The sequence below is a fragment of the Vulpes lagopus genome, chromosome 1, assembly GCF_018345385.1.
Source record: "Vulpes lagopus strain Blue_001 chromosome 1, ASM1834538v1, whole genome shotgun sequence".
NCBI classification, from domain to species: domain Eukaryota; kingdom Metazoa; phylum Chordata; class Mammalia; order Carnivora; family Canidae; genus Vulpes; species Vulpes lagopus.
In genome coordinates, this window is record NC_054824.1 from 142,944,148 (window position 1) to 142,968,666 (window position 24,519).

Genomic DNA, 24,519 nt, shown 5'->3' on the forward strand with positions numbered 1-24,519 from the left:
ACATTATGCACTGAGCTGTGGTCTTTGGGTTTGTTTTTTGTTTTGTTTTGTTTTTTAAAGATTTTATTTGTTTATTCATGAGAGACAGAGGCAGAGACACAGACAGAGGGAGAACCAGGCTCCATGCAGGGAGCCTGATGTGGGACTGGATTCCGGGTCTTCAGGATCAGGCCCTGGGCTGAGGGCAGCGCTAAACTGCTGAGCCATCCAGGCAGCCCAAGGATTTTTCTTTTCATTGTAGCTATTTTATTTCTGAAAGATTTTATTTACTTTAAAAATATTTTATTTATTTTTAAGATTTTATTTGTTTATTCATGAGAGACACACAGAGAGAGAGGCAGAGATGTAGGCAGAGGGAGAAACAGGTTCCCTGTGGGGAGCCCCATATGGGAATCGATCCCAGGACCCGGAATCATGCCCTGAGCCAAAGGCAAATGCTCAACCACTGAGCCACCCAGGAGTCCCTAAAATATTTTATTTACTTTTTATTAGAGATTAAGAGGGGCAGAAGGAGAGAGAGAATCTTAGCAGGCTCCATGCCTAGAGAATGATCCAGACATAGACTCCAACTCACTACGCTGAGGTCATGACCTGAGCTGAAATCAAGAGTCCAACGCTTAACTGACTGAGCCACCCAGTTGCCCTTCATTATAGTTCTTTCTTTATTTTTTTTAAAGACTTTATTTATTTATTCATGAGAGACACAGACAGAGAGAGGCGGAGACAGAGGCAGAGAGAGAAGCAGACTCCATGCAGAGAACCCCCTTGTGGGACTCAATCCTGGGTCTCCAGGATCACGCCCTGGGCTGAAGGCAGGTGCTCAGCCACTGAGCCACCCAGGCGTCGACCCTCATTATAGTTTTTAAAAATTATTTTTTACTGTGGTAAAATACACATAACACAAAATTTGCTATTTAAACCATTTTTAAGTCTGTAAATCCGTGGGATTAGTCATATTCACAATCTTATGCAATCAGCACCACTATTTCCAAAACTTTTTCATCATTTCAAATAGGAGCTCTATGACCATCACACAACAACCTGCCATTCCCACATTTCCCAGCCCCTGGTAACCTATATTTCACATAAGCAGGATCATACATTGTCTTTTTGTGTATTGTGTTTTCAAGGTTCATCTATATTGTAGCATGTATTTCCCTAATGACTAACAATTTTTAGAACCTTTTCCTGTCCTTGTTGGTCATGTGTGTATCTTCTTTGGACTAATGTCTATTGAAGTTTTCTGCCCTCCATTTAAAAAAATTTTGGTGAGGGGGATCCCTGGGTGGCACAGTTTAGCGCCTGCCTTTGGCCCAGGGCGCGATCCTGGAGACCCGGGATCGAATCCCACATCAGGCTCCTGGTGCATGGAGCCTGCTTCTCCCTCTGCCTATGTCTCTGCCTCTCTCTCTCTCTCTGTGTGTGACGAGGGATGCCTGGGTGGCTCAGTGGTTTAGCCCCTGCCTTTGGCCCAGGGTGTGGTCCTGGAGTCCTGGGATAGTGTCCCGCATCGGGGTCCCTGCATGGAGCCTGCTTCTCCCTCTGCCTGTGTCTCTACCTCTCTCTCTCTCTCTGTCACTCATGAATAGATAAATAAATAATTTTTAAAAAAATTTTGGTGGGCTCCTTCCATGGAGCCTACTTCTCCCTCTGTCTGTCTGTCTGTCTGTCTCTCTCTCTCTGTCTCTCATTAATAAATAAATAAAATCTTTAAAAAAAAAACTTTAAAAATTTTTTTGAGGGGATGCCTGTGTGGCTGTGGTTGAGTGATTGTCTTTGGCTCAGGTCATGATCCTAGGGTCCTGGGGTCAATTCCCCTATTGGGCTCCCTGCAGGGAGCCTGCTTCTCCCTCTGCCTATGTCTCTGCTTCTCTGTGTGTGTCTCTCATGAATAAATAAATAAGATCTTTAAAAAAAATTTTTTTATGTAAGCTTTATGACCAATGTGGGTTTAAAATCATGACTCTAGGGATCCCTGGGTGGCGTAGCGGTTTAGCGCCTGCCTTTGGCCCAGGGTGCGATCCTGGAGACCCAGGATCGAATCCCACGTCGGGCTCCCGGTGCATGGAGCCTGCTTCTCCCTCTGCCTCTCTCTCTCTCTCTCTCTCTCTCTCTCTCTCTCTGTGACTATCATAAATAAATAAAATAAAAAATAAACTAAAATCATGACTCTAAGATCAAGAGTCACGTGCTTTACTGGCTAAGGCAGCCAGGCATCACAATTGTCTATAGATTTATTCTTTTATTTCTGGATTCTCAATTTTATTTTATTTTAACATTATTTATTTATTTATTCATGAGAGACACATAGAGGCAGAGACATAGGCAGAGGGAGGAGCAGTCTCCATGCAGGGAGCCCAATGTGGGACTAAATCCCGGAACTCCGGGATCACACCCTGAGCTAAAGGCAGACACTCAACCGCTGAGCCACTCAGGCATCCCTTTATTTTATTTTTTTAAAGATTTTTATTGGAGTCCCCGGATGGTGCAGCGGTTTAGCGCCTGCCTTTAGCCCAGGGCATGATCCTGGAGACCCAGGATCGAATCCCATGTCAGGCTCCTGGTGCGTGGGGCCTGCTTCTCTCTCTGCCTATGTCTCTGCCTCTCTCTCTCTCTCTCTCTGTGTGACTATCATAAATAAATAAAAAATTAAAAAAAAACATTAAAAAAATAAAGATTTTTATTTATTTAGAATGCAAGCAAGGGGAGGGGTAGAGGGAGAGGGAGAAAGAATCCCAAACAGATGCCTCACACAGTGTAGAGCCCAACACAGGGCTCAATCCCACAACCCTGAGATAATGACCTGAGGTGAAATCAAGAGTCGGATATGTAACTAACTGAACCACGGCCCCTGGACCCTTAGTTTTATTTCATTGATATATATGTATATCTTTCTGCCAGGACAACATCATTCCATTACTGTAGCTTATTATATTAAAATTTGAAATTGAGAAGTATGAGTCACCTGAATTTGCTCTTCTTTTTCTTTTTCTCTTTCTTTCTTTCTTTCTTTCTTTCTTTCTTTCTTTCTTTCTTTCTTTCTTTCTTCTTTTTTTAAGATTTTCTTTTGACAGAGAGGAGCACAAGCCATGGCAGAGGGAGAAGCATGCTCCCCACTGAGCAGGGCGCCTGATGTGGGCTTGATCCCAGGATTCCGGGATCATGACCTGAGCTGAATGTAGATGTTTCACCAACTGAGCCACCCAGGCACCTCTGCTCTTCTTTTTCAAAGATTATTTTGGCCATTTAGAGTCCCTTTTGGTTCTGGTGAATTTGTGGATTGGCTCTTCCATTTCTACGAAAAAGGCTGTTGGAATCTTCTTCTTAAAGATTTTTAAAGGCTTATTTATTTATTTATTTATTTATTTTTTTTTTATTTATGATAGTCACAGAGAGAGAGAGAGAGAGAGGGGCAGAGACACAGGCAGAGGGAGAAGCAGGCTCCATGCACCGGGAGCCCGATGTGGGATTCGATCCCGGGTCTCCAGGATCGCGCCCTGGGCCAAAGACAGGCGCCAAACCGCTGCGCCACCCAGGGATCCCTATTTATTTATTTTTAAAATAAGCTCAGGCACCCGGGGTGGCTCAGTGGTTTAGCGCCACCTTTTTTTTTTTTTTAAGATTTTATTTATTTATTAGAGACACAGAGAGAGAGAGAGAGAGAGGCAGAGACACAGGCAGAGGGAGAAGCAGGCTCCGCGCAGGGAGCCCGAAGAGGGACTCGATTCCGGGTCTCAAGGATCAGGCCCTGGGCCGAAGGGGGCGCTAAACCGCTGAGCCACCGGGGCTGCCTTTTAGCGCCACCTTTGGCCCAGGTTGTGATCCTGGAGACCCGGGATCCGGATCGGGTCCCAAGTGGGGCTCCCTGCATGGAGCCTGCTTCTCCCTCTGCCTGTGTCTCTGCCTCTCTCTTGCTCTGTGTCTCTCATGAATATATAAATAAAATCTTAAAAAATAAAATAAAGTAAAATAAAATAAGCTCTATGTCCAACATGCAGCTTAACCTCATGACCCCAGGATCACAAGTCACATGCTCTACAGACTGAAGCAGCTAGGCCCCTTATTTATTTATTTATTTATTTATTTATTTATTTATTCGTTTGTTTAAAGATTTTTATTATTTATTTGAGAACGAGAGAGATTGAGAAAGAGAGAGAGGGGCAGCCCAGGTGGCTCAGTGGTTGGGCGTCTGCCTTCCGCCCAGGGCGTGATCCTGGAGACCTTGGGTGGGTCGCATGTCGGGCTCCCTGCAGGCAGCCTGCTTCTCCCTCTGCCTGTGTCTCTGCCTCTCTCTGTTTCTCATGAATAAATAAATAAAATCTTTTTTAAAAAAAGAGAGAGAGAGAAAGAGAGAGCACAAACAAGGAGAAGGGCAGAGGCAGAAGCAGACTCCCTGCTGAGCTGGCAGCTTAATGCTGAGCTGCATCCTGGGACCCTGGAACAATGACCTGACCAAGCCAAGCCACTAGGCCCCCTGATGAGGTCTATACTTTTATTCAAGCTTTCCTGGATTTCCATGTGTCCATTCTCAGAGCAGCCTGCCTTACTTTTCACTTGAAGGTAACCTGAGGCTCCAGGACAGAACATGGCTGCAGAGGTCCACAGGGCAGCACGTCCCTCTCGCAACACCATGTCTGGAGCCCTCCCTCTGCTCCATGGTCTCTGCAGCTGACAGCAGTAGGACTCAGGTACTTTGTGTGAGCCTTACAGTAACCAAAAACTTGCCCAAAAGACTAATAGCCAGACCAAACGTTTCTGGGTAAAAGTTGAACTGGTAGTTGAGTTTGGCCAGCCACTGAATTACTTCCATCTCTGGGTTGCAGAAACATTCTCATTCGTAGGTTTTTTCAGCACATTCACCTTCCACACCTGGGCTTTCCTAGAAATTGCCTTTTCTTTTCTCTCTCTTTTTTTAAAAAAGATTTTATTTATTTATTCATGAGAGACACAGAGAGAAAGGCAGAGACACAGGCAGAAAGAGAAGCAGGCTCCATGAAGGGAGCCCAATGTGGGACTGCTGAGCCACCCAGGAGTCCCTCTAGAGCCTTTTAATTGCTCTAGAATTTCCAGTATCTCTTTGTAATTTTAAATACCCTAATAATTGATAATGTTGACATTCTTTTCATATGTTTATTAATCATGTGATGTCCTCTTTTGTGAAATGCCAACTCAAGTCATTTGTGGGCTTTTTTCAAATGAGTTGTCTTTTTTTTTTTTTTTTTTTTTTTTAAGATTTTATTTATTTGGGAGACCTGGGTGGCTCAGCGGTTGGGCGTCTGCCTTCATCTCAGGGTGTGATCCCGGAGTGTCAGGATCGAGTCCCACATCGGTCTCCCCCCAGGGAGTCTGCTTCTCCCTCTGCCTATGTCTCAGCCTCTGTGTCTCTCATGAATAAATAAATAAAATCCTAAAAAGAATTTTTTATTTATTCATGAGAGACACACAGAAAGAAAGAGGCAAAGACACAGGCAGAGGGAGAAGGCAATTGAAGTTACAAAGAGTCAGGGATTTTTTTCTTTTGAGGGGGTGGGGGCACCATACTTGTCTTTTATATGAATCAAATAATTAGGCCTTAGAATCAAGAAAAACTGGGGCACCTGGATGGCTCAGTTGGTGAAGCATCTGCCTTTGGCTCAGGTCATGATCCTTGGCTCATGGGATGTAGTCCCAAATTGGGCTCCCTGCTCAGCAGGGGAGCCTGCTTCTCCCTCTTCCTCTGCCTGCAGCTCTCCCTGCTGGAGTCTCTTCTCTCTGACAAATGGAAGGTCTTTTGTTCTGGAAATCAACTGGGGTGTGTGTGGGGGATAGGATAAGGGAAGAACTAAAGTTCTTCAGATATGAGGAGAATTTTATGAGGTCATTAAATAGAGTGAAGTAGATCTCTATGTTTTGATTTGAAAAAAAAAATGGCCAGGATGTATTTTCTTTTTCAGGATATATTAATTTTTAAAAGCAAAATTTCTAGAACGTGATGTCATTTTTGTTAGAAACCAAACAAAAACAGTTGATGAGGATTAGCTAAGGACAAAGCACAAGCCTGGGACAGCACATTGACAAGTCCTTGAAACAAGGAGAGTGACATTCCTCTGTGGACTCCACTGCCTCTATGTTAATACTTTGCTAAGGGCAAAGGCAATCTTATCCTGACCCCCAGGAGGCTGGAAGTCTACCTTAACATATAAAAATTCCTTCAGAAATTTCCTTTATCTCTACCCCCCAAGATACATGTTGGCAGTCATCCGCCAAGCACATGGCCCACCCATATCCATCTGAAGGGTCTCATGACTCAGGGTTTATTAGACGGTAATAAGTGACCTTTCCCCAACAACAGCTAGCCCCTCAAGGTCCTGGAAACCTTGCTTCCAAAATTCCTCAGAGAGTACGCTATCGCCAAACCCCTCCCAACTCCTAGGTATGTAATCAGCCACCCCTCACAGGCCCCTTGGCAGCAGCTCTTACTGCCCATGGGTCCCATCCCAGGGCTTTAATAAAACCACCATTTTGCACCAAAAACATCTCAAGAATTCTTTCTTGATGGTTGGCTCCGGACCTCACCTATATTCCAAAACTTCATCACAATCAAGTAAAGAAATAAAATGTGGGTATGTGATTATCTGTTTATACACATTTGAAAAAGTAGAGGATATACCACAAAATGGTGACACTGATGATGCAGAAGTGAGATTGGATGGATGGGCTAGACGAGAAAAAAGAGGGTTCACGTGTATTTTTTTTTTTTTTTTTTTTTTTTTTTTAATTTATGATAGTCACAGAGAGAGAGAGAGAGAGGCAGAGACACAGGCGGAGAGAGAAGCAGGCTCCATGCACCGGGAGCCTGATGTGGGATTCGATCCCGGGTCTCCAGGATCGCGCCCTGGGCCAAAGGCAGGCGCCAAACCGCTGCGCCACCCAGGGATCCCCTCACGTGTATTTTTTTATCTTTTGTCTGTCTTTAAAGATTTTATTTATTTATTTATTTATTTATTTATTTATTTATTTATTTATTTATTTATTGTAAGGGGAAGAAGCAGAGGGAGAGAGGGACAAAGTCCAATGCAGGGTGGGAGCTCACGACTCTGAGATCACAACCTGAGCGGAAACCAAGAGTCAGAGGCTCAACTGAGTGCCACCCAGTCATCTCTGAATTTTTTTGACAGTGCCATCAATTTTTTGGAGTTTATTACAGTAAAAATGCTTTTGTTTACCCATAACTCTGTTCTTTTTCCTTTTTTAAAAAAGATTTTATTTATTTATTCATGAGAGACACACAGAGAGAAAGAGAGGCAGAGACACATGCAGGGAGCCTGATGCGGGACTTGATCCTAGTCTAAACTGCAGAGCCACCTGGACCGCCCCTGTTCTTTTGTTTTTGACCCTATTGTTTTTTGTTGTTGTTGTTGTTACTTAAAAGTAATGTATACTTACTTTAGTTTTTTTTTTTTAAGATTTTTTTTTTTAATTTTTATTTATTTATGATAGTCACACAGAGGCACAGGCAGAGGGAGAAGCAGGCTCCATGCACCGGGAGCCCGATGTGGGATTCGATCCCGGGTCTCCAGGATCACGCACTGTGTCAAAGGCAGGTGCCAAACCGCTGCGCCACCCAGGGATCCCAAGATTTACTTTTTTGACACAGAGAGAGATAGAGCGCATGCAAGCAGAGGAGGGGCAGAGGCAGGAGAAGCAGGCTACCTGATGAGCAAGGAGCCTGACACGATGTATGGGGGCTTGATCCCAGGACCCTGGGATCATGACCTGAGCTGAGGGCAAACACTTAACTGACTCTGCCACCCAGCTGCCCCTTTAGTACATTTTTAAAAAAACAACAGAATTATAAGTTAGAAATTTCCAAATCCCCACTCCACTTCTTTTACTTTTTTTTTTTTTTTTAAGATTTTATTTATTTATTCATGAGAGACACAGAGAGAGACATAGGCAGAGGGAGAAGCAGGTTCCCCGCAGGGAGCCCAACGCAGGACTCAATCCCGGGACTCCAGGATCACGCCCTGAGCCAAATGCCGGCACTAAGCAGCTGAACCACACAGGGATCCCCACTTCTTTTACTTTGTATTAACAAAATGGCAGTGTGATGTAGGGGTCAAATGTGCTTGCCCTGGGACTCCTGGGTTTCATATCCTGGCTATATTAGTCTGCTTTGGGCTATTACAACAAAACTGTAGACTTGGTGGCTTAAACAACAGAAATTTATTTCACCGTTCTGGAGGCTAGGAAGTGTAAGATCAGGGTACTGGCAATGTAGGTTTCATTCTGAGGCCTCTTCTTTTGGCAGTCATCACCATCCTGGTGCCTAAGATCACAAGACCCCTTTATTTGTACTTGTTGTGGAGGAAGGGGGGTTCCTTTTATAGGGGTGCTAATCCCATCAGAAGGGCCCTACCCTCAGGACCTCAGTTAAATATAATTACCTTCCTGAGGTCTGGTTTCCAAACACCAGCACTTTGGGGCTTCAACATATTAATTTGCAGGGACATAATTCAGTCCTACATTTCCTAAACCATATGACCTCTACAAATTATTTTTTTTTTTAGATTTTGTTTATTTATTCATGAGAGACAGAGAGCAGAGACAGGAGAAGCAAGCTCCATGCAAGGAACCCCATGTGGGACTCAATCCCAGAGCTCTGGGATCACGCCCTGAGCTGAAGGCAGAGGCTCAACCGCTGAACCACCCCAGATGTCCTGACCTCTATAAATTCTTAAACTTTTCTATGCCTTAGTTTCATTATCTGTGAAGTGGGGAAGATAATACTACTTAAATGAAGGGTGTAAATGAAATAAAACATGAAGTATTGCAATGATGCCAGGTATGTAGCAAGCTCTTGATAAATGTAAGCTGTCATTTTATTCATAAGAAGCGGAAAAAAGTTAAAAAAGTGCCACCTGGCTGGCTCAGCCCAAGGGGCCATGGGACTCTATTTTTTTTTTTTTTTAAGATTTTATTTATTTATTCATGAGAGACACAGAGAGAGGCCGAGACACAGGCAGAGGGAGAAGCAGGCTCCCCGCGGGAAGCCCAATGTGGGACTGGATCCTGGGACTCCAGGATCACACTGAGCAGAAGGCAGACACTCAACAGCTGAGCCACCCAGGTGTCCCCAATACTAGAGCTTATTTTCTGACTAAAGTATTGGAGAAAGGAAGGTATGCTTTCCAATATATTTGTATACTAATATATACATACATGGTATATATATATTATATATACTAATATATACAGTAAATACACATAAATACTAATATACATATATGGGGTTTTCAAAGATTTTATTTATTTATTTAAGATATTTCTTTATTTATTTATGATAGACATATTGAGAGAGGCAGAGACACAGGAGGAGGGAGAAGCAGGCTCCATGCCAGGAGCCCGACGTGGGACTTGATCTCGGGAGTCCAGGATTGCGCCCTGGGCCAAAGGCAGGCGCCAAACCGCTGAGCCACCCAGGGATCCCCGATTTTATTTATTTATTTGAGAGAGAGAGAGAGAGAGAGTATACACACAAGTGGGGAGAGTAGCAGAGGAAGAGGGAGAAGCAGACTCCCTGATGAGCAGGCAGCTGGATGTGGGGCTAGATCCCAGGGCCCTGAAATCATGACCTGGGCTGAAGACGGAGGCTTCAGCGACTGAGCCATCCCAGTGCCCAAAAGTTTATTTATTTACCTAGGTAATCTCTACACCCAATGTGAAGCTGGAACTAAACCCCAAGATCAAGAGTCATGTTCTCTTCCGACTGAGTCAGCCAAGTGCCCCTTGAGTAAAGTTTTTTTTTTTTTTAAGATTTTATTCATTTATTCATGAGAGACACTGAGAGAGAGAGAGAGAGAGAGAGAGAGAGAGAGAGGCAGAGACACAGGCAGAGGGAGAAGCAGGCTCCATGCAGGGAGCCCGATGTGGGTCTCCATCCTGGGACTGCAGAATCACAGAATCAGTCAACTGCTGAGCCACCCAGGCGTCCCACTGAGTAAAGTATTTTTAAAGAAGTACTAGATTTAAATGGTGCTCAATTAAAAAAAAAAAAAACCGAAGTGATGAGGGGGAAGGCAAGATGAGGACAAAGCACAGGCTGACACTCTGCAAACCACACCCCACACCCCACTGGGATACACGTGACATTCCTCAGGCACTCCTAGCAGTCCTAAAACTAAGGAAGGGAAAAACAAATGATTAACTGTTAAAGATCACAGTCATCAGGACAAGAGTCTTCCCTCAGTTTACAAATGTCTCACCGACAAACAAGGAAAAAGCATTCTTATCCATAGCCTAGCTGCCAGAGATCCATAGACTCAATTCCCTGGAGCTCCAACATCACGCTCCCCTCCACAGTGATTTGGAAACGAAGGAGTGGTGTCGAAACAAAGGTAGAGGGAAATGCAGTTAAAATTAAATTTCCTTATAAAAGTTCTGCCGCCCACTGACAAGGACTTGTGATGGGGAGAGTAGAACCTTCCTCCAAGAAACTCTCCCTGACTTAATGCTTTACTAAAGGGAAAACTACCTTAGCTGCACAATGGGAAGGCCTCCTATCCGGAAAGTCTGCTTTACCATATCAAAGTTCCTTGGACACCTCCCTTTTTCCTTACCTCCCTCATCTCCCAGCCACGCCTCAGAATCACCTGCCCACGGTCCACCCGGGCTTTTTTTTTTTAACCGCCTTTTTGCACCAAAGCCGTCTCAAGAGTTCCTCCTCGGCCGCGGACCCGCCAAGCTCTCCGACATCCCGAGCTCCCACCGCGTCTCCCAGCCTCCCAGGGCCAGGCGCTGTGAGTGCTGGCAAGTCGACACCCTTCCCTGCCTTCCCGCTCGGGGAAGCCCCCACGCACAAAGGGAGCACGCCGCCCTGCGCTAACCCGGACTCTTCTCTGTGGGCCTTCCGTCTGCGTCCAGGTGCCCGCGCAGGCAGAGCTGCACAGCCGGCCCACAGCACCCACAGGCCTGCAGTCCGAGTTCGGGTGGGGGGGGCGCCAGCCAGTCCGCGGCACTGCACACGCAAGAGCGTGTGTTCATACACAGAACGAGGTAGTGCACGAGTCACCCCAAAGATCAACCACATCGTCTCAGGGCACGTGTGCAAAGTATGAAGTCATAACAAGTGTGCAAAAAGAGCGCCCTGCGGTGACAGCCACTATCTGCACAACTTCGCTGACACAGTGACCCTCCGGAAGGCAGCCCCGAGCGCCCCGCACACAGCAGGCCAGGCGCCCGGGTCTCGCGTCCCGGATCTAAGCCGTCGTCAGGGCTCCCGAGGAACCGGCAGCGCCGCGGCTCAGACCCGGTCAGCACGAGGGCGGAGCCGGTCCGCGTACCGGTTCCCGCAGCAGCCGACGGCGCCACATCCTCAACCCCGGCCAAGAACGGCCGGTTCGCGGTCCCCGTACCCACCCCGCCCCACGCTCCTGGAAGGAGAGCAGAGGCCGGCCACGCGCATGCGCGCCAGGCCACGCCTGTCAGCGCGCGCAGGCGCAGCCTCCCCTTCCTGATCGCCTCGCGCTCCACCCCTCTCCAGGAAGCCTTCCAGTCCCGCCCCCCAAGAGCAATGGCGAATGTGATTGGGCACTCTGGTTGTCCATTAGGCTGGCCCTCACTGCCATTGGCCGCCGGGGGAAAAAGCCTGCCGCTGGTCTTCGGCCTGCTCCTGCGAGCCTCCGCGCCACCGCGGAAGCCGCCATTGGCGGAGGCTGGGCTCGCGGACGCTCACTTCCGGTCTCCGCGCGCCCACCCCGCCGCTGCCGCCGCCGCCGCCGCCGCCCTCAGCCTCCCCGCCCCCCGCCCTTCCACCATGGCCGCCCGTGTGTGGTGTGGGGAGAAGCTGGTCTTCCGTGTCGCCCTGTAGCGCGCACTGCCTCACCCTCACCCCGGGGGGCCGGATCCAAAGGGACCTCGGGGCCCCAGCCAGGAAGGGCTCCCACCCCTACCTCAGGGGCAGGACTCCCGAGGCAGACACGTAGGGGCTCCTGTGCCTGTCGGGGTGCGAGACCGAGAGGGCTCCGTCCGTCCCGCGGGGCGGAAGGCTGCCCTGCGCGCCTCCGAGAGGCAGACCCTCAGCCAGCGCCCCGGGCGGCAGCGCCCCTGCAGGCACAGGACCCAGAGGGGGTCCTCGGCGCGGGGACCCCTGCCCGGCCCCGCTCGGAGCGCCGGCCCCCGGGCCTCCTCCCGTCTGGTGGCCGCAGCCATGGAGTTACAGAAGGGAAAGGGGGCAGCAGCAGCAGCTGCTTCGGGAGCAGCGGGAGGTGGAGGAGGAGCGGGAGCAGGAGCCCCAGGAGGGGGGAGGCTGCTACTTTCCACCAGTTTGGATGCCAAGGATGAGTTAGAGGAGGTAGGTGTGGGGGTGGGGAAGGGATCCAAGCCACGGGCCGAGGAGGGCCCCGGAATGGACACGGGCAGGGGGGTCGGGGACGCGGCCTGCGGGGGTTTTCCGAGGCGACGCGAGCGCCGCTGCAGACTTCCTGCTCCTGGAGGAAGGAGCGCGGGCCAACTTCCTGGACAGGTTGTCATGGCAACAGCAGCCCCGGGACCGAGACGGGTGGGGGGCGTTCGAGGCTCTGCCGGCGGTATTGTTGACATTGGTTTCCGCGCGGAGGCCCCAGCTCGCCTGCGCACCGGCACTGCCTCGGCCGGGGTGCCGGGGTGGGGTGTCCACCGCACTGACCTGGGGACGCGGACCCGAGAAGCAGGGGTGCACACGAAGTCTCAGCCCGCGCAGCGGTGCGGTGACTGGGGGCACCACCCTCGGGAAGCAGAAGGCGCGCGGCTCCAGGGAGGTCACGCTGCGCACTGGACCCCCCCCCCCCCATGCCGCCTTGGCCCCCTCCCTTGTCCCTGACGGGCCAGAGCACTGTGGGGAGACCCAGGGCTGAGTCCTGACTGCGGAGCCCTAACGCAGTCAACTCCGTGGTTATCCGGACGCCTCCCTGGCCGTCTCCCTGCTTCTGACGCGGTCACTGCTGCTACCACTACCTGCTAATACAGGGTGGGCAGGCATACAGGAGGAATTCATGGTTTAGGTTTGAAAAAATGATGGAACAGATGCAGAAATGAACTTTATAAATCAAGATGGCTGGATATGGCTTTTTGGATCATCCACCGACAGATGTATGCTCACGCTGCTTTTCTGTCCTGCTTCTCCCCCATAATTCTGTGTGCATTTAGAGAAATCAGAATTTTTCTACTGCTATTTCTGTCAGCTAAGGTAGATAGAATTAGGAACATCAACAATGCTACTAAAAGTAATGTATTCCCAAAACAAATAAAAATGACTAGGGTTGTCTGGCACTTTGCATTACCCACTTTTTAAGGAATGGCCACAGTCGTTGTCAGAGTGTTTATTAAGCCCAGTCTGGTACCGCAGCCCTAGAATTGTAGAAAGAACATGGTTGATCCCAGTTTGGGTGGAGGGGAAAAGACCCCAAGCTTGGATGAAAAATCTGTTCCCCACCCTGATTGGCAGGGTTCATCTTGCCTCTGCAGAGTGGTACAGCATCCTGCTCTGAACAGGGACACTTGCCAGTGAGCTCAGTGATAGGGCAGGAGAGAACCATAAAGGAGGAAACATTTATTTATTTATTTATTTATTTATTTATTTATTTATTTATTTATTTATTTATTTAGCTTTTTTGGACTGAGCATGAACTTTCAACTGTTTCTGGGGGTGGGGGGGTGGGGAGGATGGTCTCTCTCTCTCTTTTCCTCCTGTCCTTCCTGTTGTAGATATTTCCAGCATGTCTTGGCTTCCCTGTTTCCTTCTTTGGCCTTTACCCTTTGCATTTGAATTTTCCAGCCTCGCCATTGCTTTTAACCCATGTGTGTAGTTCCCACTGGACCAGAGTGTCTCTAAGGGTCCAACTTACTGGCTTCTTTCTCTGGGTCTCCCCACAGAGCTCTGCATACAGATGTTATCAAAACCTGCTGTTGACTGGTCTCTATTCTGCTGTGGTGGTTTGCATCCCAGGCCTACCTGTTGCCCAGGAACACAGAGGGAGCTTCCTAATCGTGTATGCTTCCTATGCGCAGAGTCCCAGGAAAGTAGGATGAGGGATACCCACATCTGCTTTACAGAGCTTATCATCTGAAAATTGAGTGAGCATGCCCACAAGGAAGGGGAAAAAAACAAACACCCACTCCTGCACCTGGTCAAAGTAGTGAAGAGGCTGGGGTCATTGTAGCTGCACATGATGAGGAGAGGCCCCTGGGTGTCCTGGACCATGAAACACTGCTGACGAGTGTCCCCGCCAGGCCTGTGACTCTTACCCAAGGGAGTGTTTGTTGGATCCTTGCTTCTCTTTGGCTCTGTTCCTCTCTGAAGGGGAGATTCTTGCCCGACCCTTTCCAGTTTGGGAAATGAGATAAATATAGTGCCAGAGATTGGAGCTGGTTGGAACATTCAGCTCTTAGTCTCTGGGCCCACAGCTGTCTTTCATTCCTCGCTAGGAAGGACCTGGTCCACTTTGAAGTCAGGCTGGACCTGTCCTGAAGTCAGGACCAGTGGCTCGGATGAGTTAGAACTTCCTCCCAAGCTGTGGACAGGTCTAAGGTTGCACTGGGTCAAGGTGTATCCATGCCTTGTCTCTGAAGAATCTCCAGGGAATAGGCTTTGAGCCATCTCTCATTTTTCCCCTGAAATCCTCATTTCCCTGATGTGGGATTCTTGGCTGTAGAGTACTTGGAACCTAGCGTATTCCTATTTAGTAGCTCCTCACTAATGTAGGCTCTTGAGGACTCTGTAGATTGGAGCACATCTTCTTTTCCTGAAGAGAGTGGTATTTCCTCTTTCAGGGCCACTGACTTCCCATAAGAGAGCAATATGTGTATGTTCACCTGTCTGAGGGAGCAGAAACTGGGAGGTTAGGGGGATCTCTCTGACTTCAGTCCTCAGTCCAACTGACCACTGGAAGTCCTCAGTCCAACTGGCCACTTGGAAGGCCTTCCCCTTCTCTGCCCCTGCTCCGTCTATTGCTTCTGTGAGGGAAGAACATGGTCAGGTAGTCTTGGTACTAGAAAAATGATTTCAGGAGCTCCTAGCAATGGTAAATATTTACTCAGCTCTCTGAGGTCCTGTCATGGAGGGCTTACTCTGAAGCAATTGTTGGCAACTGCATGTATGATTACGTGTGTTTACTGAGGGCCTCTGGGGACTGGGGGAGTAGTGGGGGTACTGCTACTTGGTTGTAGGGTTTGATATCCTGCAACCCTCTTTGACAGGTTGTAGTCCTGTGGCTCTGAATCCTTTGGGTTTTTTTTTTTTTTTTTTTAATCCTTTGTAATTAGGTCTCCCATCTCTGTTTGGAAAAGTTATTTCTGTAGTTTGGGAAGAGCAGAACCTTTTACATTTCGGTTGCCTGGAAAGGACTGGTCCTCACTTTTCTCTCCTCATGGCTTTTATCCGTCCCTCCAGATTCTAGACTCTCACTTTGTATGTCCTTAACTGGGCCACCCTATTCCAAGAGGCCGCTTTTGTCTTGACTGGGCAGTGACCCGAAGAAGTGACTCAGGCTTCTGAGTGGAGCTTCGAATATCAAGGAGGGGCCTAGAGAAATGTGGTTTTGTCCAAGGTCTCTGTGCGTTACATCATAGCCAGAAACTCAGCCATTCCTTAGGGTCCTGTTACCCAGCTTTGCATGCAGATCGTGGTGCAGAGCCTTCTCCCACCTCTGGCACCCTTCCTTTCCTCTTCTCTCCTAGAAGACGAAGTGTACAGAGGGTAATTAGGACAGGAAGCTTTTACATACATTATCTTGTGTAATCCTCAGACTAACCTCATAATGTTCGTTTTTTTTTTTTTTAAACAAGCAATGTTTTAAAACTTAAGTAATTAATTTTCAGAGAGCATGAGCAGGGGAGGGGGTAGAGGGAGTGGAAGAGAGAATCTCAAGCAGACTTCCTGCGAGTACAGAGCTGACCTGGGGCGATCCTGAGATCGCGAGATCATGACCTGAATTGAAATCGAGCTTGATGCCCAATCAGCTGAGCCACCCAGGTGCCCGTTTCTGTTTTTCAGATGAGAAAAATCAGAGTTTAGAGAGTCCAAGGAACTCACCCCAGATTAGCTTAAAGTGGCAGGTAGTGAGGTGCTTCTCTGCCGTGCTTGTCGGTGTGCTCGTTAGCTAGCTGCTGTTTGACTTCTCTTGCATCTCTGTTGATTCAGCAGAGACTTCCTCCTCCGAGTAGGAAGTAATCTCTAGAATTTTAGGATGCAGATGTAGTAACTGGAGGAACTGGTTCTCCAGTCACTGATAACTACCTTGGGTTAGACAGGGATGCAATTTAAAAAGGGAGAATCCATTCTGATGTTTTTCCTTCCCTCTTCTGTGGGAGCCAGAGCCGGAGCTGGAACTCACAGCTCAGCTTTCATGTGATCGATGTGCCTCACAAGTACACAGGTGTTTGTGTGAAGGCTCAGTGTGCTCATCTGACCTAATTTGGAGGCTAGTCAGACCTGATGGGCAGTGAGATTGTGATACCTTCAAATTAGAATGGCTTTGGGCCTGATATAGGTCAGAGGTTTGTGGTTGTGGGAGCTCCTTGCCATAACACTCGGTTCTCTGCACCATCCTGTGCTTCGGGTCAGGAATGGATGCTGGCAGCCTTAGGGCTCTGTGAAGGGAGAGACATATGATCATCCTTCATTCCTACACCACTTTTCCATTGCCTTTATTCATGGGTTCCTCTCAATGCTTCAGTGGATCCACTTCTCAGCAAAATGTTTGTGACGACCTGTAGGATTGGGGGGAAGTAAGTTGCCTGCCTCTGTTCAGTTTGCCAGCATCACCATCACTGGGAATTGGGTATTGGTTTTCCTTAAAGAGTTTTGGAGTTAGTCCTAAATATAAAGTTTTAAATGATGCCAAGAAGTAATTTAATTTAGGTGGTGATAATGGAGAGGCTTGCTGATTTAATGAGAGATACGTCTGTCAGTGTCTTCTCAATATTTAGTGTTTAGCTTCTTTGGAACAGGGACCAGTGACTAAGATCTCCTTAGAATAATGAGCACCTGCCATGTTAGACTTGGCCTTTGAAACTTAGAGTGGCTTTGGGTGGACTTTAATGCAGCCGTCCCCACCTTTGTGTGACCAGAGGCTTGAACAATTTGGCCTTTTGTTCATTAGTCCTTTTCTCACATTCATTTTTTTTAAATTTATTTTTAACTTTTTTGGGGGACATTTCAAACATAAAAAAGTAGGGAGAATAGTATGATTCCGCTGGAGCCACCACTCTACTTTGGTACTTACCAGTCCACAGCAATCTTGTTTTATCTCCCCCTAAGTCTCTGGATTATTTTGAAACAAATCCAGTGATATTTATCCAAGATAAATAATTTCCTTTGCAGATACTTCATCTGTACATCTGTGAGGGAAGAATTTTTTTTAACATAACAATGATGTCATGCCTAAAAATATTAATAGTAATTCCTTAATGTAATAAAATACTGCTCAAATTCATTGTCTCAGAAGTTCTTTTTATAGCTGGTTCAAATCAGTGTTCAGACAAGGACTGCAACGTTGCATTTGATATGCTTCTTTAATTTTTTTTTTTTTTAAGATTTATCCATTTTAGAGAGAGAACAGGAGGAGGGGCAGAGAGTATCTTAAGCAGACCTTGTACAGAGTGCATAGCCCAACAGAGGGTTTGATCCCAGGACCTGAGATCATGACCTGAGCTGAAACTAAGAGTCAGATGCTCAACCGACTGTGCCACAAGGCGTCCCAATTTGTTTCTTTAAATTTTTTGTAAAGATTTTATTTATTAGAGAGAGAGTACCGGGTTAGGGGCAAAGGAAGAAGGAGAAGCAGACTCCCTGCTGAGCAAGGAGCCCAATGGAGCAAGGAGACTTGATCCCAGGACCCTAGGATCATGACCTGAGCCAAAGGCAGACTCTTAACCCACTAAGCCACCCAAGGCACTCCAGTGTTTCTTAATTTTTTAAAAACTTTTTATTTTAAAATGATTTCATAAATAAAATCTTTAAAAAAATGATTTCAAGCTTAGAAAAATAATACCTAGAACTCTTATATATTCTTCACCCAGATTCAACAGTTACTGACATTATTTCTCTGTATACATATTGTTTTAACCTTTTGAGAATAAGTTGCAGCCATGAGGCCACTTAGGATTTAAATACTTATTGTGTATTTCCTAAGAACAAAGATCTTCAGTTACATAACCACTGTTCTGTTGTCAAGATCAGAACATTTAACATCAATATGCTACTGTTACGGAACATACTCAGTTTTTTTTTTTTTATTATTATTATTTTTTTATTCATGAGAGAGAGAGAGAGAGAGAGAGAGAGGCAGAGACACAGGCAGAGGGAGAAGCAGGCTCCATGCAGGGAGCCTGATGTGGGACTCAATCCCAAGACTCTGGGTTTATGCCCTGAGCCAAAGGCAAGACACTCAACCACTGAGCCACCCAGGTGTCCCGAACATACTCAGATTTAACGGTTGTCCCGATAATGTTGATACGTGTCTAGGATCACAAGTTGAGTTTAGGCGCACTCTATAATCTAAAGCAGATTCTTAGTCTCTATTTTTGATGACTTTAAACACTTTAGACAGGTCAGTTATTTTGTAAAATATCTCTGAAATTGGGTTGTCTGAAATTTCCATGACTGGGTTGAAATGATTCAATTTTGGCCAGAAAAGAACAAGTACTGTTCTAGTGTCATCAGTGCATGGTGTTGAGGCATATGTGTCACGAGTCCATTTGTGTCCTTATCAGTGATAACTAATTTTGATCACTTGCTTAAGGTGGTATCTTCCAGAATTTCCTGCAGTTATTCTTTCCTCTGTGTAATTAAGTATTTTGAACCCACGTAAATATTCTCTTGTGCAGCTTCACCTCTGACTTAGTGCCCATTGATGACACTCGCCTGAATCCCTTTATTTTTTTTTTAAGATTGTATTTATTTATTCATGAGAGGTAGAGACATAGGCAGAGGGAGAAACAGGTTCCTCACAGGGAGCCTGATGGTGGGACTTGACCCCCAAATTGGGATCACATCCTGAGCCAAAGGCAGACGCTCAATCACTGAGACACTCCTGAATCCCTTCTTGTTCCTGTTGTTTCTAATGCATTATTGGTTGACATTCCAGTGTGAGGGAGAGCTTTCCTTCTCTGTGTATTCATTATGGGTGTATTTATTAGTATGGATTCTTATTTTATTCAATGGGTTATAATCCTTTCTTTTTTTTACCCCCAGTAAACTCTATACCCAACATGGGGCTTGAATTCATGACCCTGAGATCAAGAGTCATGTGCTCCACTGACTGAGCCCCCCCCCAATGGGCTATAATCTTAAGCCTATTTTAATACATGGGTCTCCCCCTTCCTGCTTTTTTTTCTTGCAATTTGTACGTTAAAGACCTAGGTACTGGGCAGCCCAGGTGGCTCAGCAGTTTAGTGCCGCCTTCAGCCCAGGACCTGATCCTGGAGACCTGGGATCGAATCCCACGTCGGGCTCCCTGCATGGAGCCTGCTTCTCCCTCTACCTGTGTCTCTGCCTCTCTCTCTCTCTCTCTCTCTCTCTCTTTTTTTTTTTTTTTTAAGATTTCATTTATTTATTCATGAGATACACAGAGAGAGGCAGAGACACAGGCAGAGGGAGAATCAGGCTCCACGCAGGGAGCCTGAGGTGGGACTCCATCCCAGGTCTCCAGGATCAGGCCCTGGGCTGTAGGCGGCACTAAACCACTGAGCCACCCAGGCTGCCCCAAATAAATAAAATCCTAAAAAAATAAAAATAAAAAAAATAAAGACCTAGGTAACCTGTCATGCTTTCCACCCTCTGGACTTAGCTGATTATATCCCTGTGTAACTTCACTTGTAAACTGGTAGATCTAGAGTATGGTAAGGTTTACATTTCTTGAAAACTTTTTTTGAGGTCAGAAATACTTTGTAGATGGTGGTGTGACACACTCTGAACTTTTTCTCACTCCTTCACAGAGATTAGAAAGATGCATGAGCATTGTGACATCGATGACTACTGGTGTCTCAGAGAGGGAGGCCAATGATGCCCTCAATGCTCACGTGAGTATTATGCTGTCCTCCGTCCACTTCTGCTTTGGAAGCTTTGAGACGTGATCCAAAAGAAAGAAAGACTTAAGTGGTTGGGAATGGGGTGTGAAGTAACTGTCTAGGCTCCTGGAACTGGGCTTCCCAGCTCCCCTCTCTCTCTCAATGTGGGAATCTGTCTCTTGGTGCTTAGGTGACTTTAAATAACAACTTTTAAAAATAACTCCGTTCTTTAGTGACTTTTTTTCTTTGCAAGTTATTCTCGCATATTTGATCCTTTACACTCTTCCCCCCCCCTTTTTTTTAGAGGAAGGGAGGGGCAGAGGGAGAGAGAGATTAAGCAGGCTCCACACCTAGCACAGAGCCCAACTTGGGGCTCCACCTCATGACCCCGAGATCAGGACCAAAGCAAGAGTCAGAGTCAAAACCAAGAGTCAGATCCTTAACAGACTGAGCCACCCAGGTGCCCCATGATCCTTAATATTTCCTTTTTTTTTTTTTTACTTTTTTTTTTTTTAATTTTTGTTTATTTATGATAGTCACACACAGAGAGAGAGAGAGAGAGGCAGAGACACAGGCAGAGGGAGAAGCAGGCTCCATGCACCGGGAGCCCGACGCGGGACTCGATCCCGGGTCTCCAGGATCGCGCCCTGGGTCAAAGGCAGGCACCAAACCGCTGCGCCACCCAGGGATCCCAATATTTCCTAATCTGTAAGATTGAAAGGACTTTAAATAGTACCTGGAAGGATCTTAGAGTAATTCCTGGCACATAGTGAACGTTAAGTAAATATTTCCTTTTTATTAGTAGTATATTATTTTTATTGTGTCTTCACCTTACGAATACCACAGGCTCAATGATTTGTCCAAGGTCTTGACTTGATAAGTATGCTTATCACCCGTGAATTGCTCTGCAGCTTCTTCCTCCCTCCTAAAGGCTGTTAAGGTCTGGTAAAGGTGGTAGAGTAGGATTTTTTTTTTTTAAGTTTTCTCTAAAGATTTACTTATTTTAAGACTTTGTTCATTTGAGAGAGGGAGAGCACACGCATGTGCACAAAACAGTGGGGGCAGGTGGCAGAGGGTGAAGCAGACTGTTCACTGAGTAGGGTGGAGCTCGATGCGAGACTCCATCCCAGGACCATGAGGTCATGACCTGAGCCAAAGGCAAACTCTCAACTATCTCAGCCACCTAGACACCCCTATTACTTATTTTGAGAGCACAGGCACATATGAGAGAGGGAGGGGCAGAAGGAGAGAATCTTTCACGCAGAGTCCCTGCTGAGCGTGGAGCCTGATGTGGCTTCATCTCAGGACCCATGAAATCGTGACCTGAGCCAAAAACCAAGAGTAGGAACCTCAACTGACTGAGCCACCCAGGTGCCCTTAAAGATTTTAAGTAACCACTGTATCCAACATGGAGATCAAGAGTTTCTCACTCCATTGACTGAGCTAGCCGGGTGCCCCTTTTCTTTCCACTTTAAACACTTTCTTATCTTCTCCTTCTGGCCTGCATCAACCCTTGGAGAAAACAGTAGGCTCTGTCCTTTCCCTCCACCTCTTTCCTGAAACAGATAACTTCATCACTTTTAGGAGAAGGAAGTCATCGGATAAAAGATTTAATGATTCTCCTATGCAGATTATTCAGGAGGTCCCAAGTTTTCTGGGAGAAACTGTTCAGGAACTTTCCTCCTGTGAGTGACAACTAGTTTTTTTTTTTCCCTTCCTCATATCCTAGGTATGCAAAGGCCCCCCCCAGCATGAGGAAATCTGCCTGGGTCTCTTCACCCTCGTCCTCACTGAACCTGCCCAAGCCCAAAAGGTAAGACTCTCTACTCTGGACCACAGACTCCCCTCATGTAGTCTGAGGATATGGTGGAACGTAATGGTTAGCTGGCATAGTGCTGGCCCTGTTAGCCAGAGCTGGGCCACCTAGTTGTCTGGATATGTTTACAACTGGCTGCCTTTTTTTTTTTTTTTTTTTTAAGATTTTATTTATTGATTCATGAGAGACACAGAGAGACACGCAGACACAGGCAGAGGGAGAAGCAGGCTCCTCACAGGGAGCCCGATGCGGGACTCGATCCCAGGACTCTGGGATCATGCCCTGAGCCAAAGGCAGACACTCAGCCACTGAGCCACCCAGGTGTGCCTACAACCCTCTTTTTATTCTCAATGAATTGGTCATTCTCTGACTCTGATCCTTTCTCTATCTAGATCCTGAAGCTAAAGGGCAAGAAAAGTATTTGAAGAGTTGCACATTGTAGGTTGACGAGTCAGGGCTATGAGTGTTGGGATTCAATCCAGAGAAGACAGAATGAGTACAACCAAGTCCACTGAGAGTTCTTACTCTCAGAGGAGTGTGACTTGCAGTTTTCAGGTTCTGTCATTGGTAGCTTAACATCAAAGCATATAGGATTTAACAGGTTAATACTGATAATTGATTTAGCAGTAGTGTAGTGACCAGGAGAACCTTGGAGCCCACTGGAGCCAGACTTCCTCAGGAATACTATGTGAAAACTAGTCTGGAGTCTTCACAGCCAGAAAAGTATCTTTTTTTTTTTCTTTTACAATTGTATTTTATTTTTTCATGAGAGACAGAGAGGTAGAAACATAGGCAGAGGGAGAAGCAGGCTCACTGTGAGGAGGCTGATGGACTCAATCCCAGGACCCTGAGATCGCAACCTGAGCCGAAGGGAGACGCTCAACCGAGCCACCCAGGTGCCCCTAGAAGAGTGTCCTTTATGTGGAATGGTTTATTTTTTTTTATTTTTATTTATTTTTTTTTTTTTTAAATTTTTTTATTTATTTATGATAGTCACAGAGAGAGAGAGAGAGGCAGAGACACAGGCGGAGGGAGAAGCAGGCTCCATGCACCGGGAGCCCGATGTGGGATTCGATCCCGGGTCTCCAGGATCGCGCCCTGGGCCAAAGGCAGGCGCCAAACCGCTGCGCCACCCAGGGATCCCATGTGGAATGGTTTAAATGGGATCCTTGCCTGGGGTGAAGGATTAGGAAAGATGATCTTTTTGGATTCTACTCTTTCCATAATAAAGCAGCAAAATTCTCTTTTGCGTCTCCAGATTTCGCTTTTCTAGCAGTTCTGTGTCCCTGGATACTTGGTGTGATGATTTAGAAGTATGTGTCTGGTATTTGGCATTAACTATATGACACTACAGAGGGCAGCTTGGAGGGGGTAATTCCGTGTTCTCATTGGCCCTTCCTTGAACAAGTATGGAAGGAAACACACATGCTTGGTGGCCTGCTATGTTGGGCTCTATCTAGACAAGATTTCATTTAATCCTCTCAAAAGCCATATGAGGTTGGTGGTGTTGTCCCCTCTTTCCAAACTGCTCCTAGTTTACCTATAAATTAACTGGAGATCAGAGACCTTGTCATTTGTTCAAGGAGAAACAAAGAAAATCATTCCCAGGTACAAGGACAGGATGCCCCTGGCTCCCTGGCATAGCTGCTTGAATTAACCTCAGGGGAAGGATCTATTGGTGTGGCAGCTTGCTGTGTTTATACTCCTCTGATGACAACTGGAGTAGCGTCCAAGATGAGGATAGGTGGTAGAACAGCAGGTAGTCACAGGTCCTTGGTGTCTCAGGCCATTTTGGGCTGGAATCTCACTGAGTTAACTTGACATTTCATTTTCATACTGGATTTACCACCGAGATCCTTGAAGACAAATGAATGTCTCCAATTTGGTGCTGTTAAACAGTAATAAGACCTGCTATAGCTACTCTATTGAGAGGAAATTGTTATAAAGGGATCCCTGGGTGGCACAGCGGTTTGGCTCCTGCCTTTGACCCAGGGCGCGATCCTGGAGACCCGGGATCGAATCCCACATCGGGCTCCCGGTGCATGGAGCCTGCTTCTCCCTCTGCCTGTGTCTCTGCCTCTCCCTCTCTCTCTCTCTGTGACTATCATAAGTAAATAAAAATTAAAAAAAAAAAAAAAGAAATTGTTATAAAGAAGATGTGGTATCTATATTCAATGGAATATTACTCAGCCATCAGAAAGGACAAATACCCACCATTTGCTTTGATGTGGATGGAACTGGAGGGTATTATGCTGAGTGAAATAAGTCAGTCAGAGAAAGACAATCCTCATATAACTTTATTCTTCTGTGGAATATAAGAAATAATGAAAGGAACCATAAGGGAAAGGAGGGAAACTGAGTGGGGAAAATTAGAGAGGAAGTCGAACCATGAGAGACTCCTAACTTTGGGAAACATACAAAGTGTTGCAGAAGGGGGGCTGGGGCAATGAGGCGACTGGGTGATGGGCACGGAGGGGGGCATGTGATGGGGTGAGCACTAGGTCTTATACTATATGTTGGCAAACTGAATTTAAATAAAATATTCCCCCCCCCCCCAATAAAATATTTTTTAAAAGAAAATAAAAAAGAAAAATTGTTGGCAAAGATGGGGGTGGAGTGGTTGAGATTAAGATTTCATTTTCTTGGGCAGCCCTGGTGGCTCAGCGGTTTAGCGCCGC

General features: G+C 46.7%; 1 protein-coding gene across 2 annotated transcripts in view; it reads left to right on the plus strand.

Annotated features, from left to right (window-relative positions):
- The first annotated feature begins 11,723 nt into the window (after nucleotides 1-11,723).
- Nucleotides 11,724-24,519, plus strand: part of INTS3 (integrator complex subunit 3) — a 38,741-nt gene continuing 25,945 nt past the window's right edge. Inside the window, exons 1-4 of one of the 2 annotated variants that reach the window (XM_041753245.1) lie at nucleotides 12,230-12,331; nucleotides 13,891-14,006; nucleotides 19,954-20,037; nucleotides 21,755-21,838. In XM_041753245.1, the coding sequence (XP_041609179.1) occupies nucleotides 13,905-14,006; nucleotides 19,954-20,037; nucleotides 21,755-21,838 (270 nt within the window). In that variant the 5' untranslated portion in view covers nucleotides 12,230-12,331; nucleotides 13,891-13,904. Of the gene's footprint in view, nucleotides 12,332-13,890; nucleotides 14,007-19,953; nucleotides 20,038-21,754; nucleotides 21,839-24,519 lie in introns of both variants that reach the window. The other variant, XM_041753236.1, reaches the window with a different exon arrangement.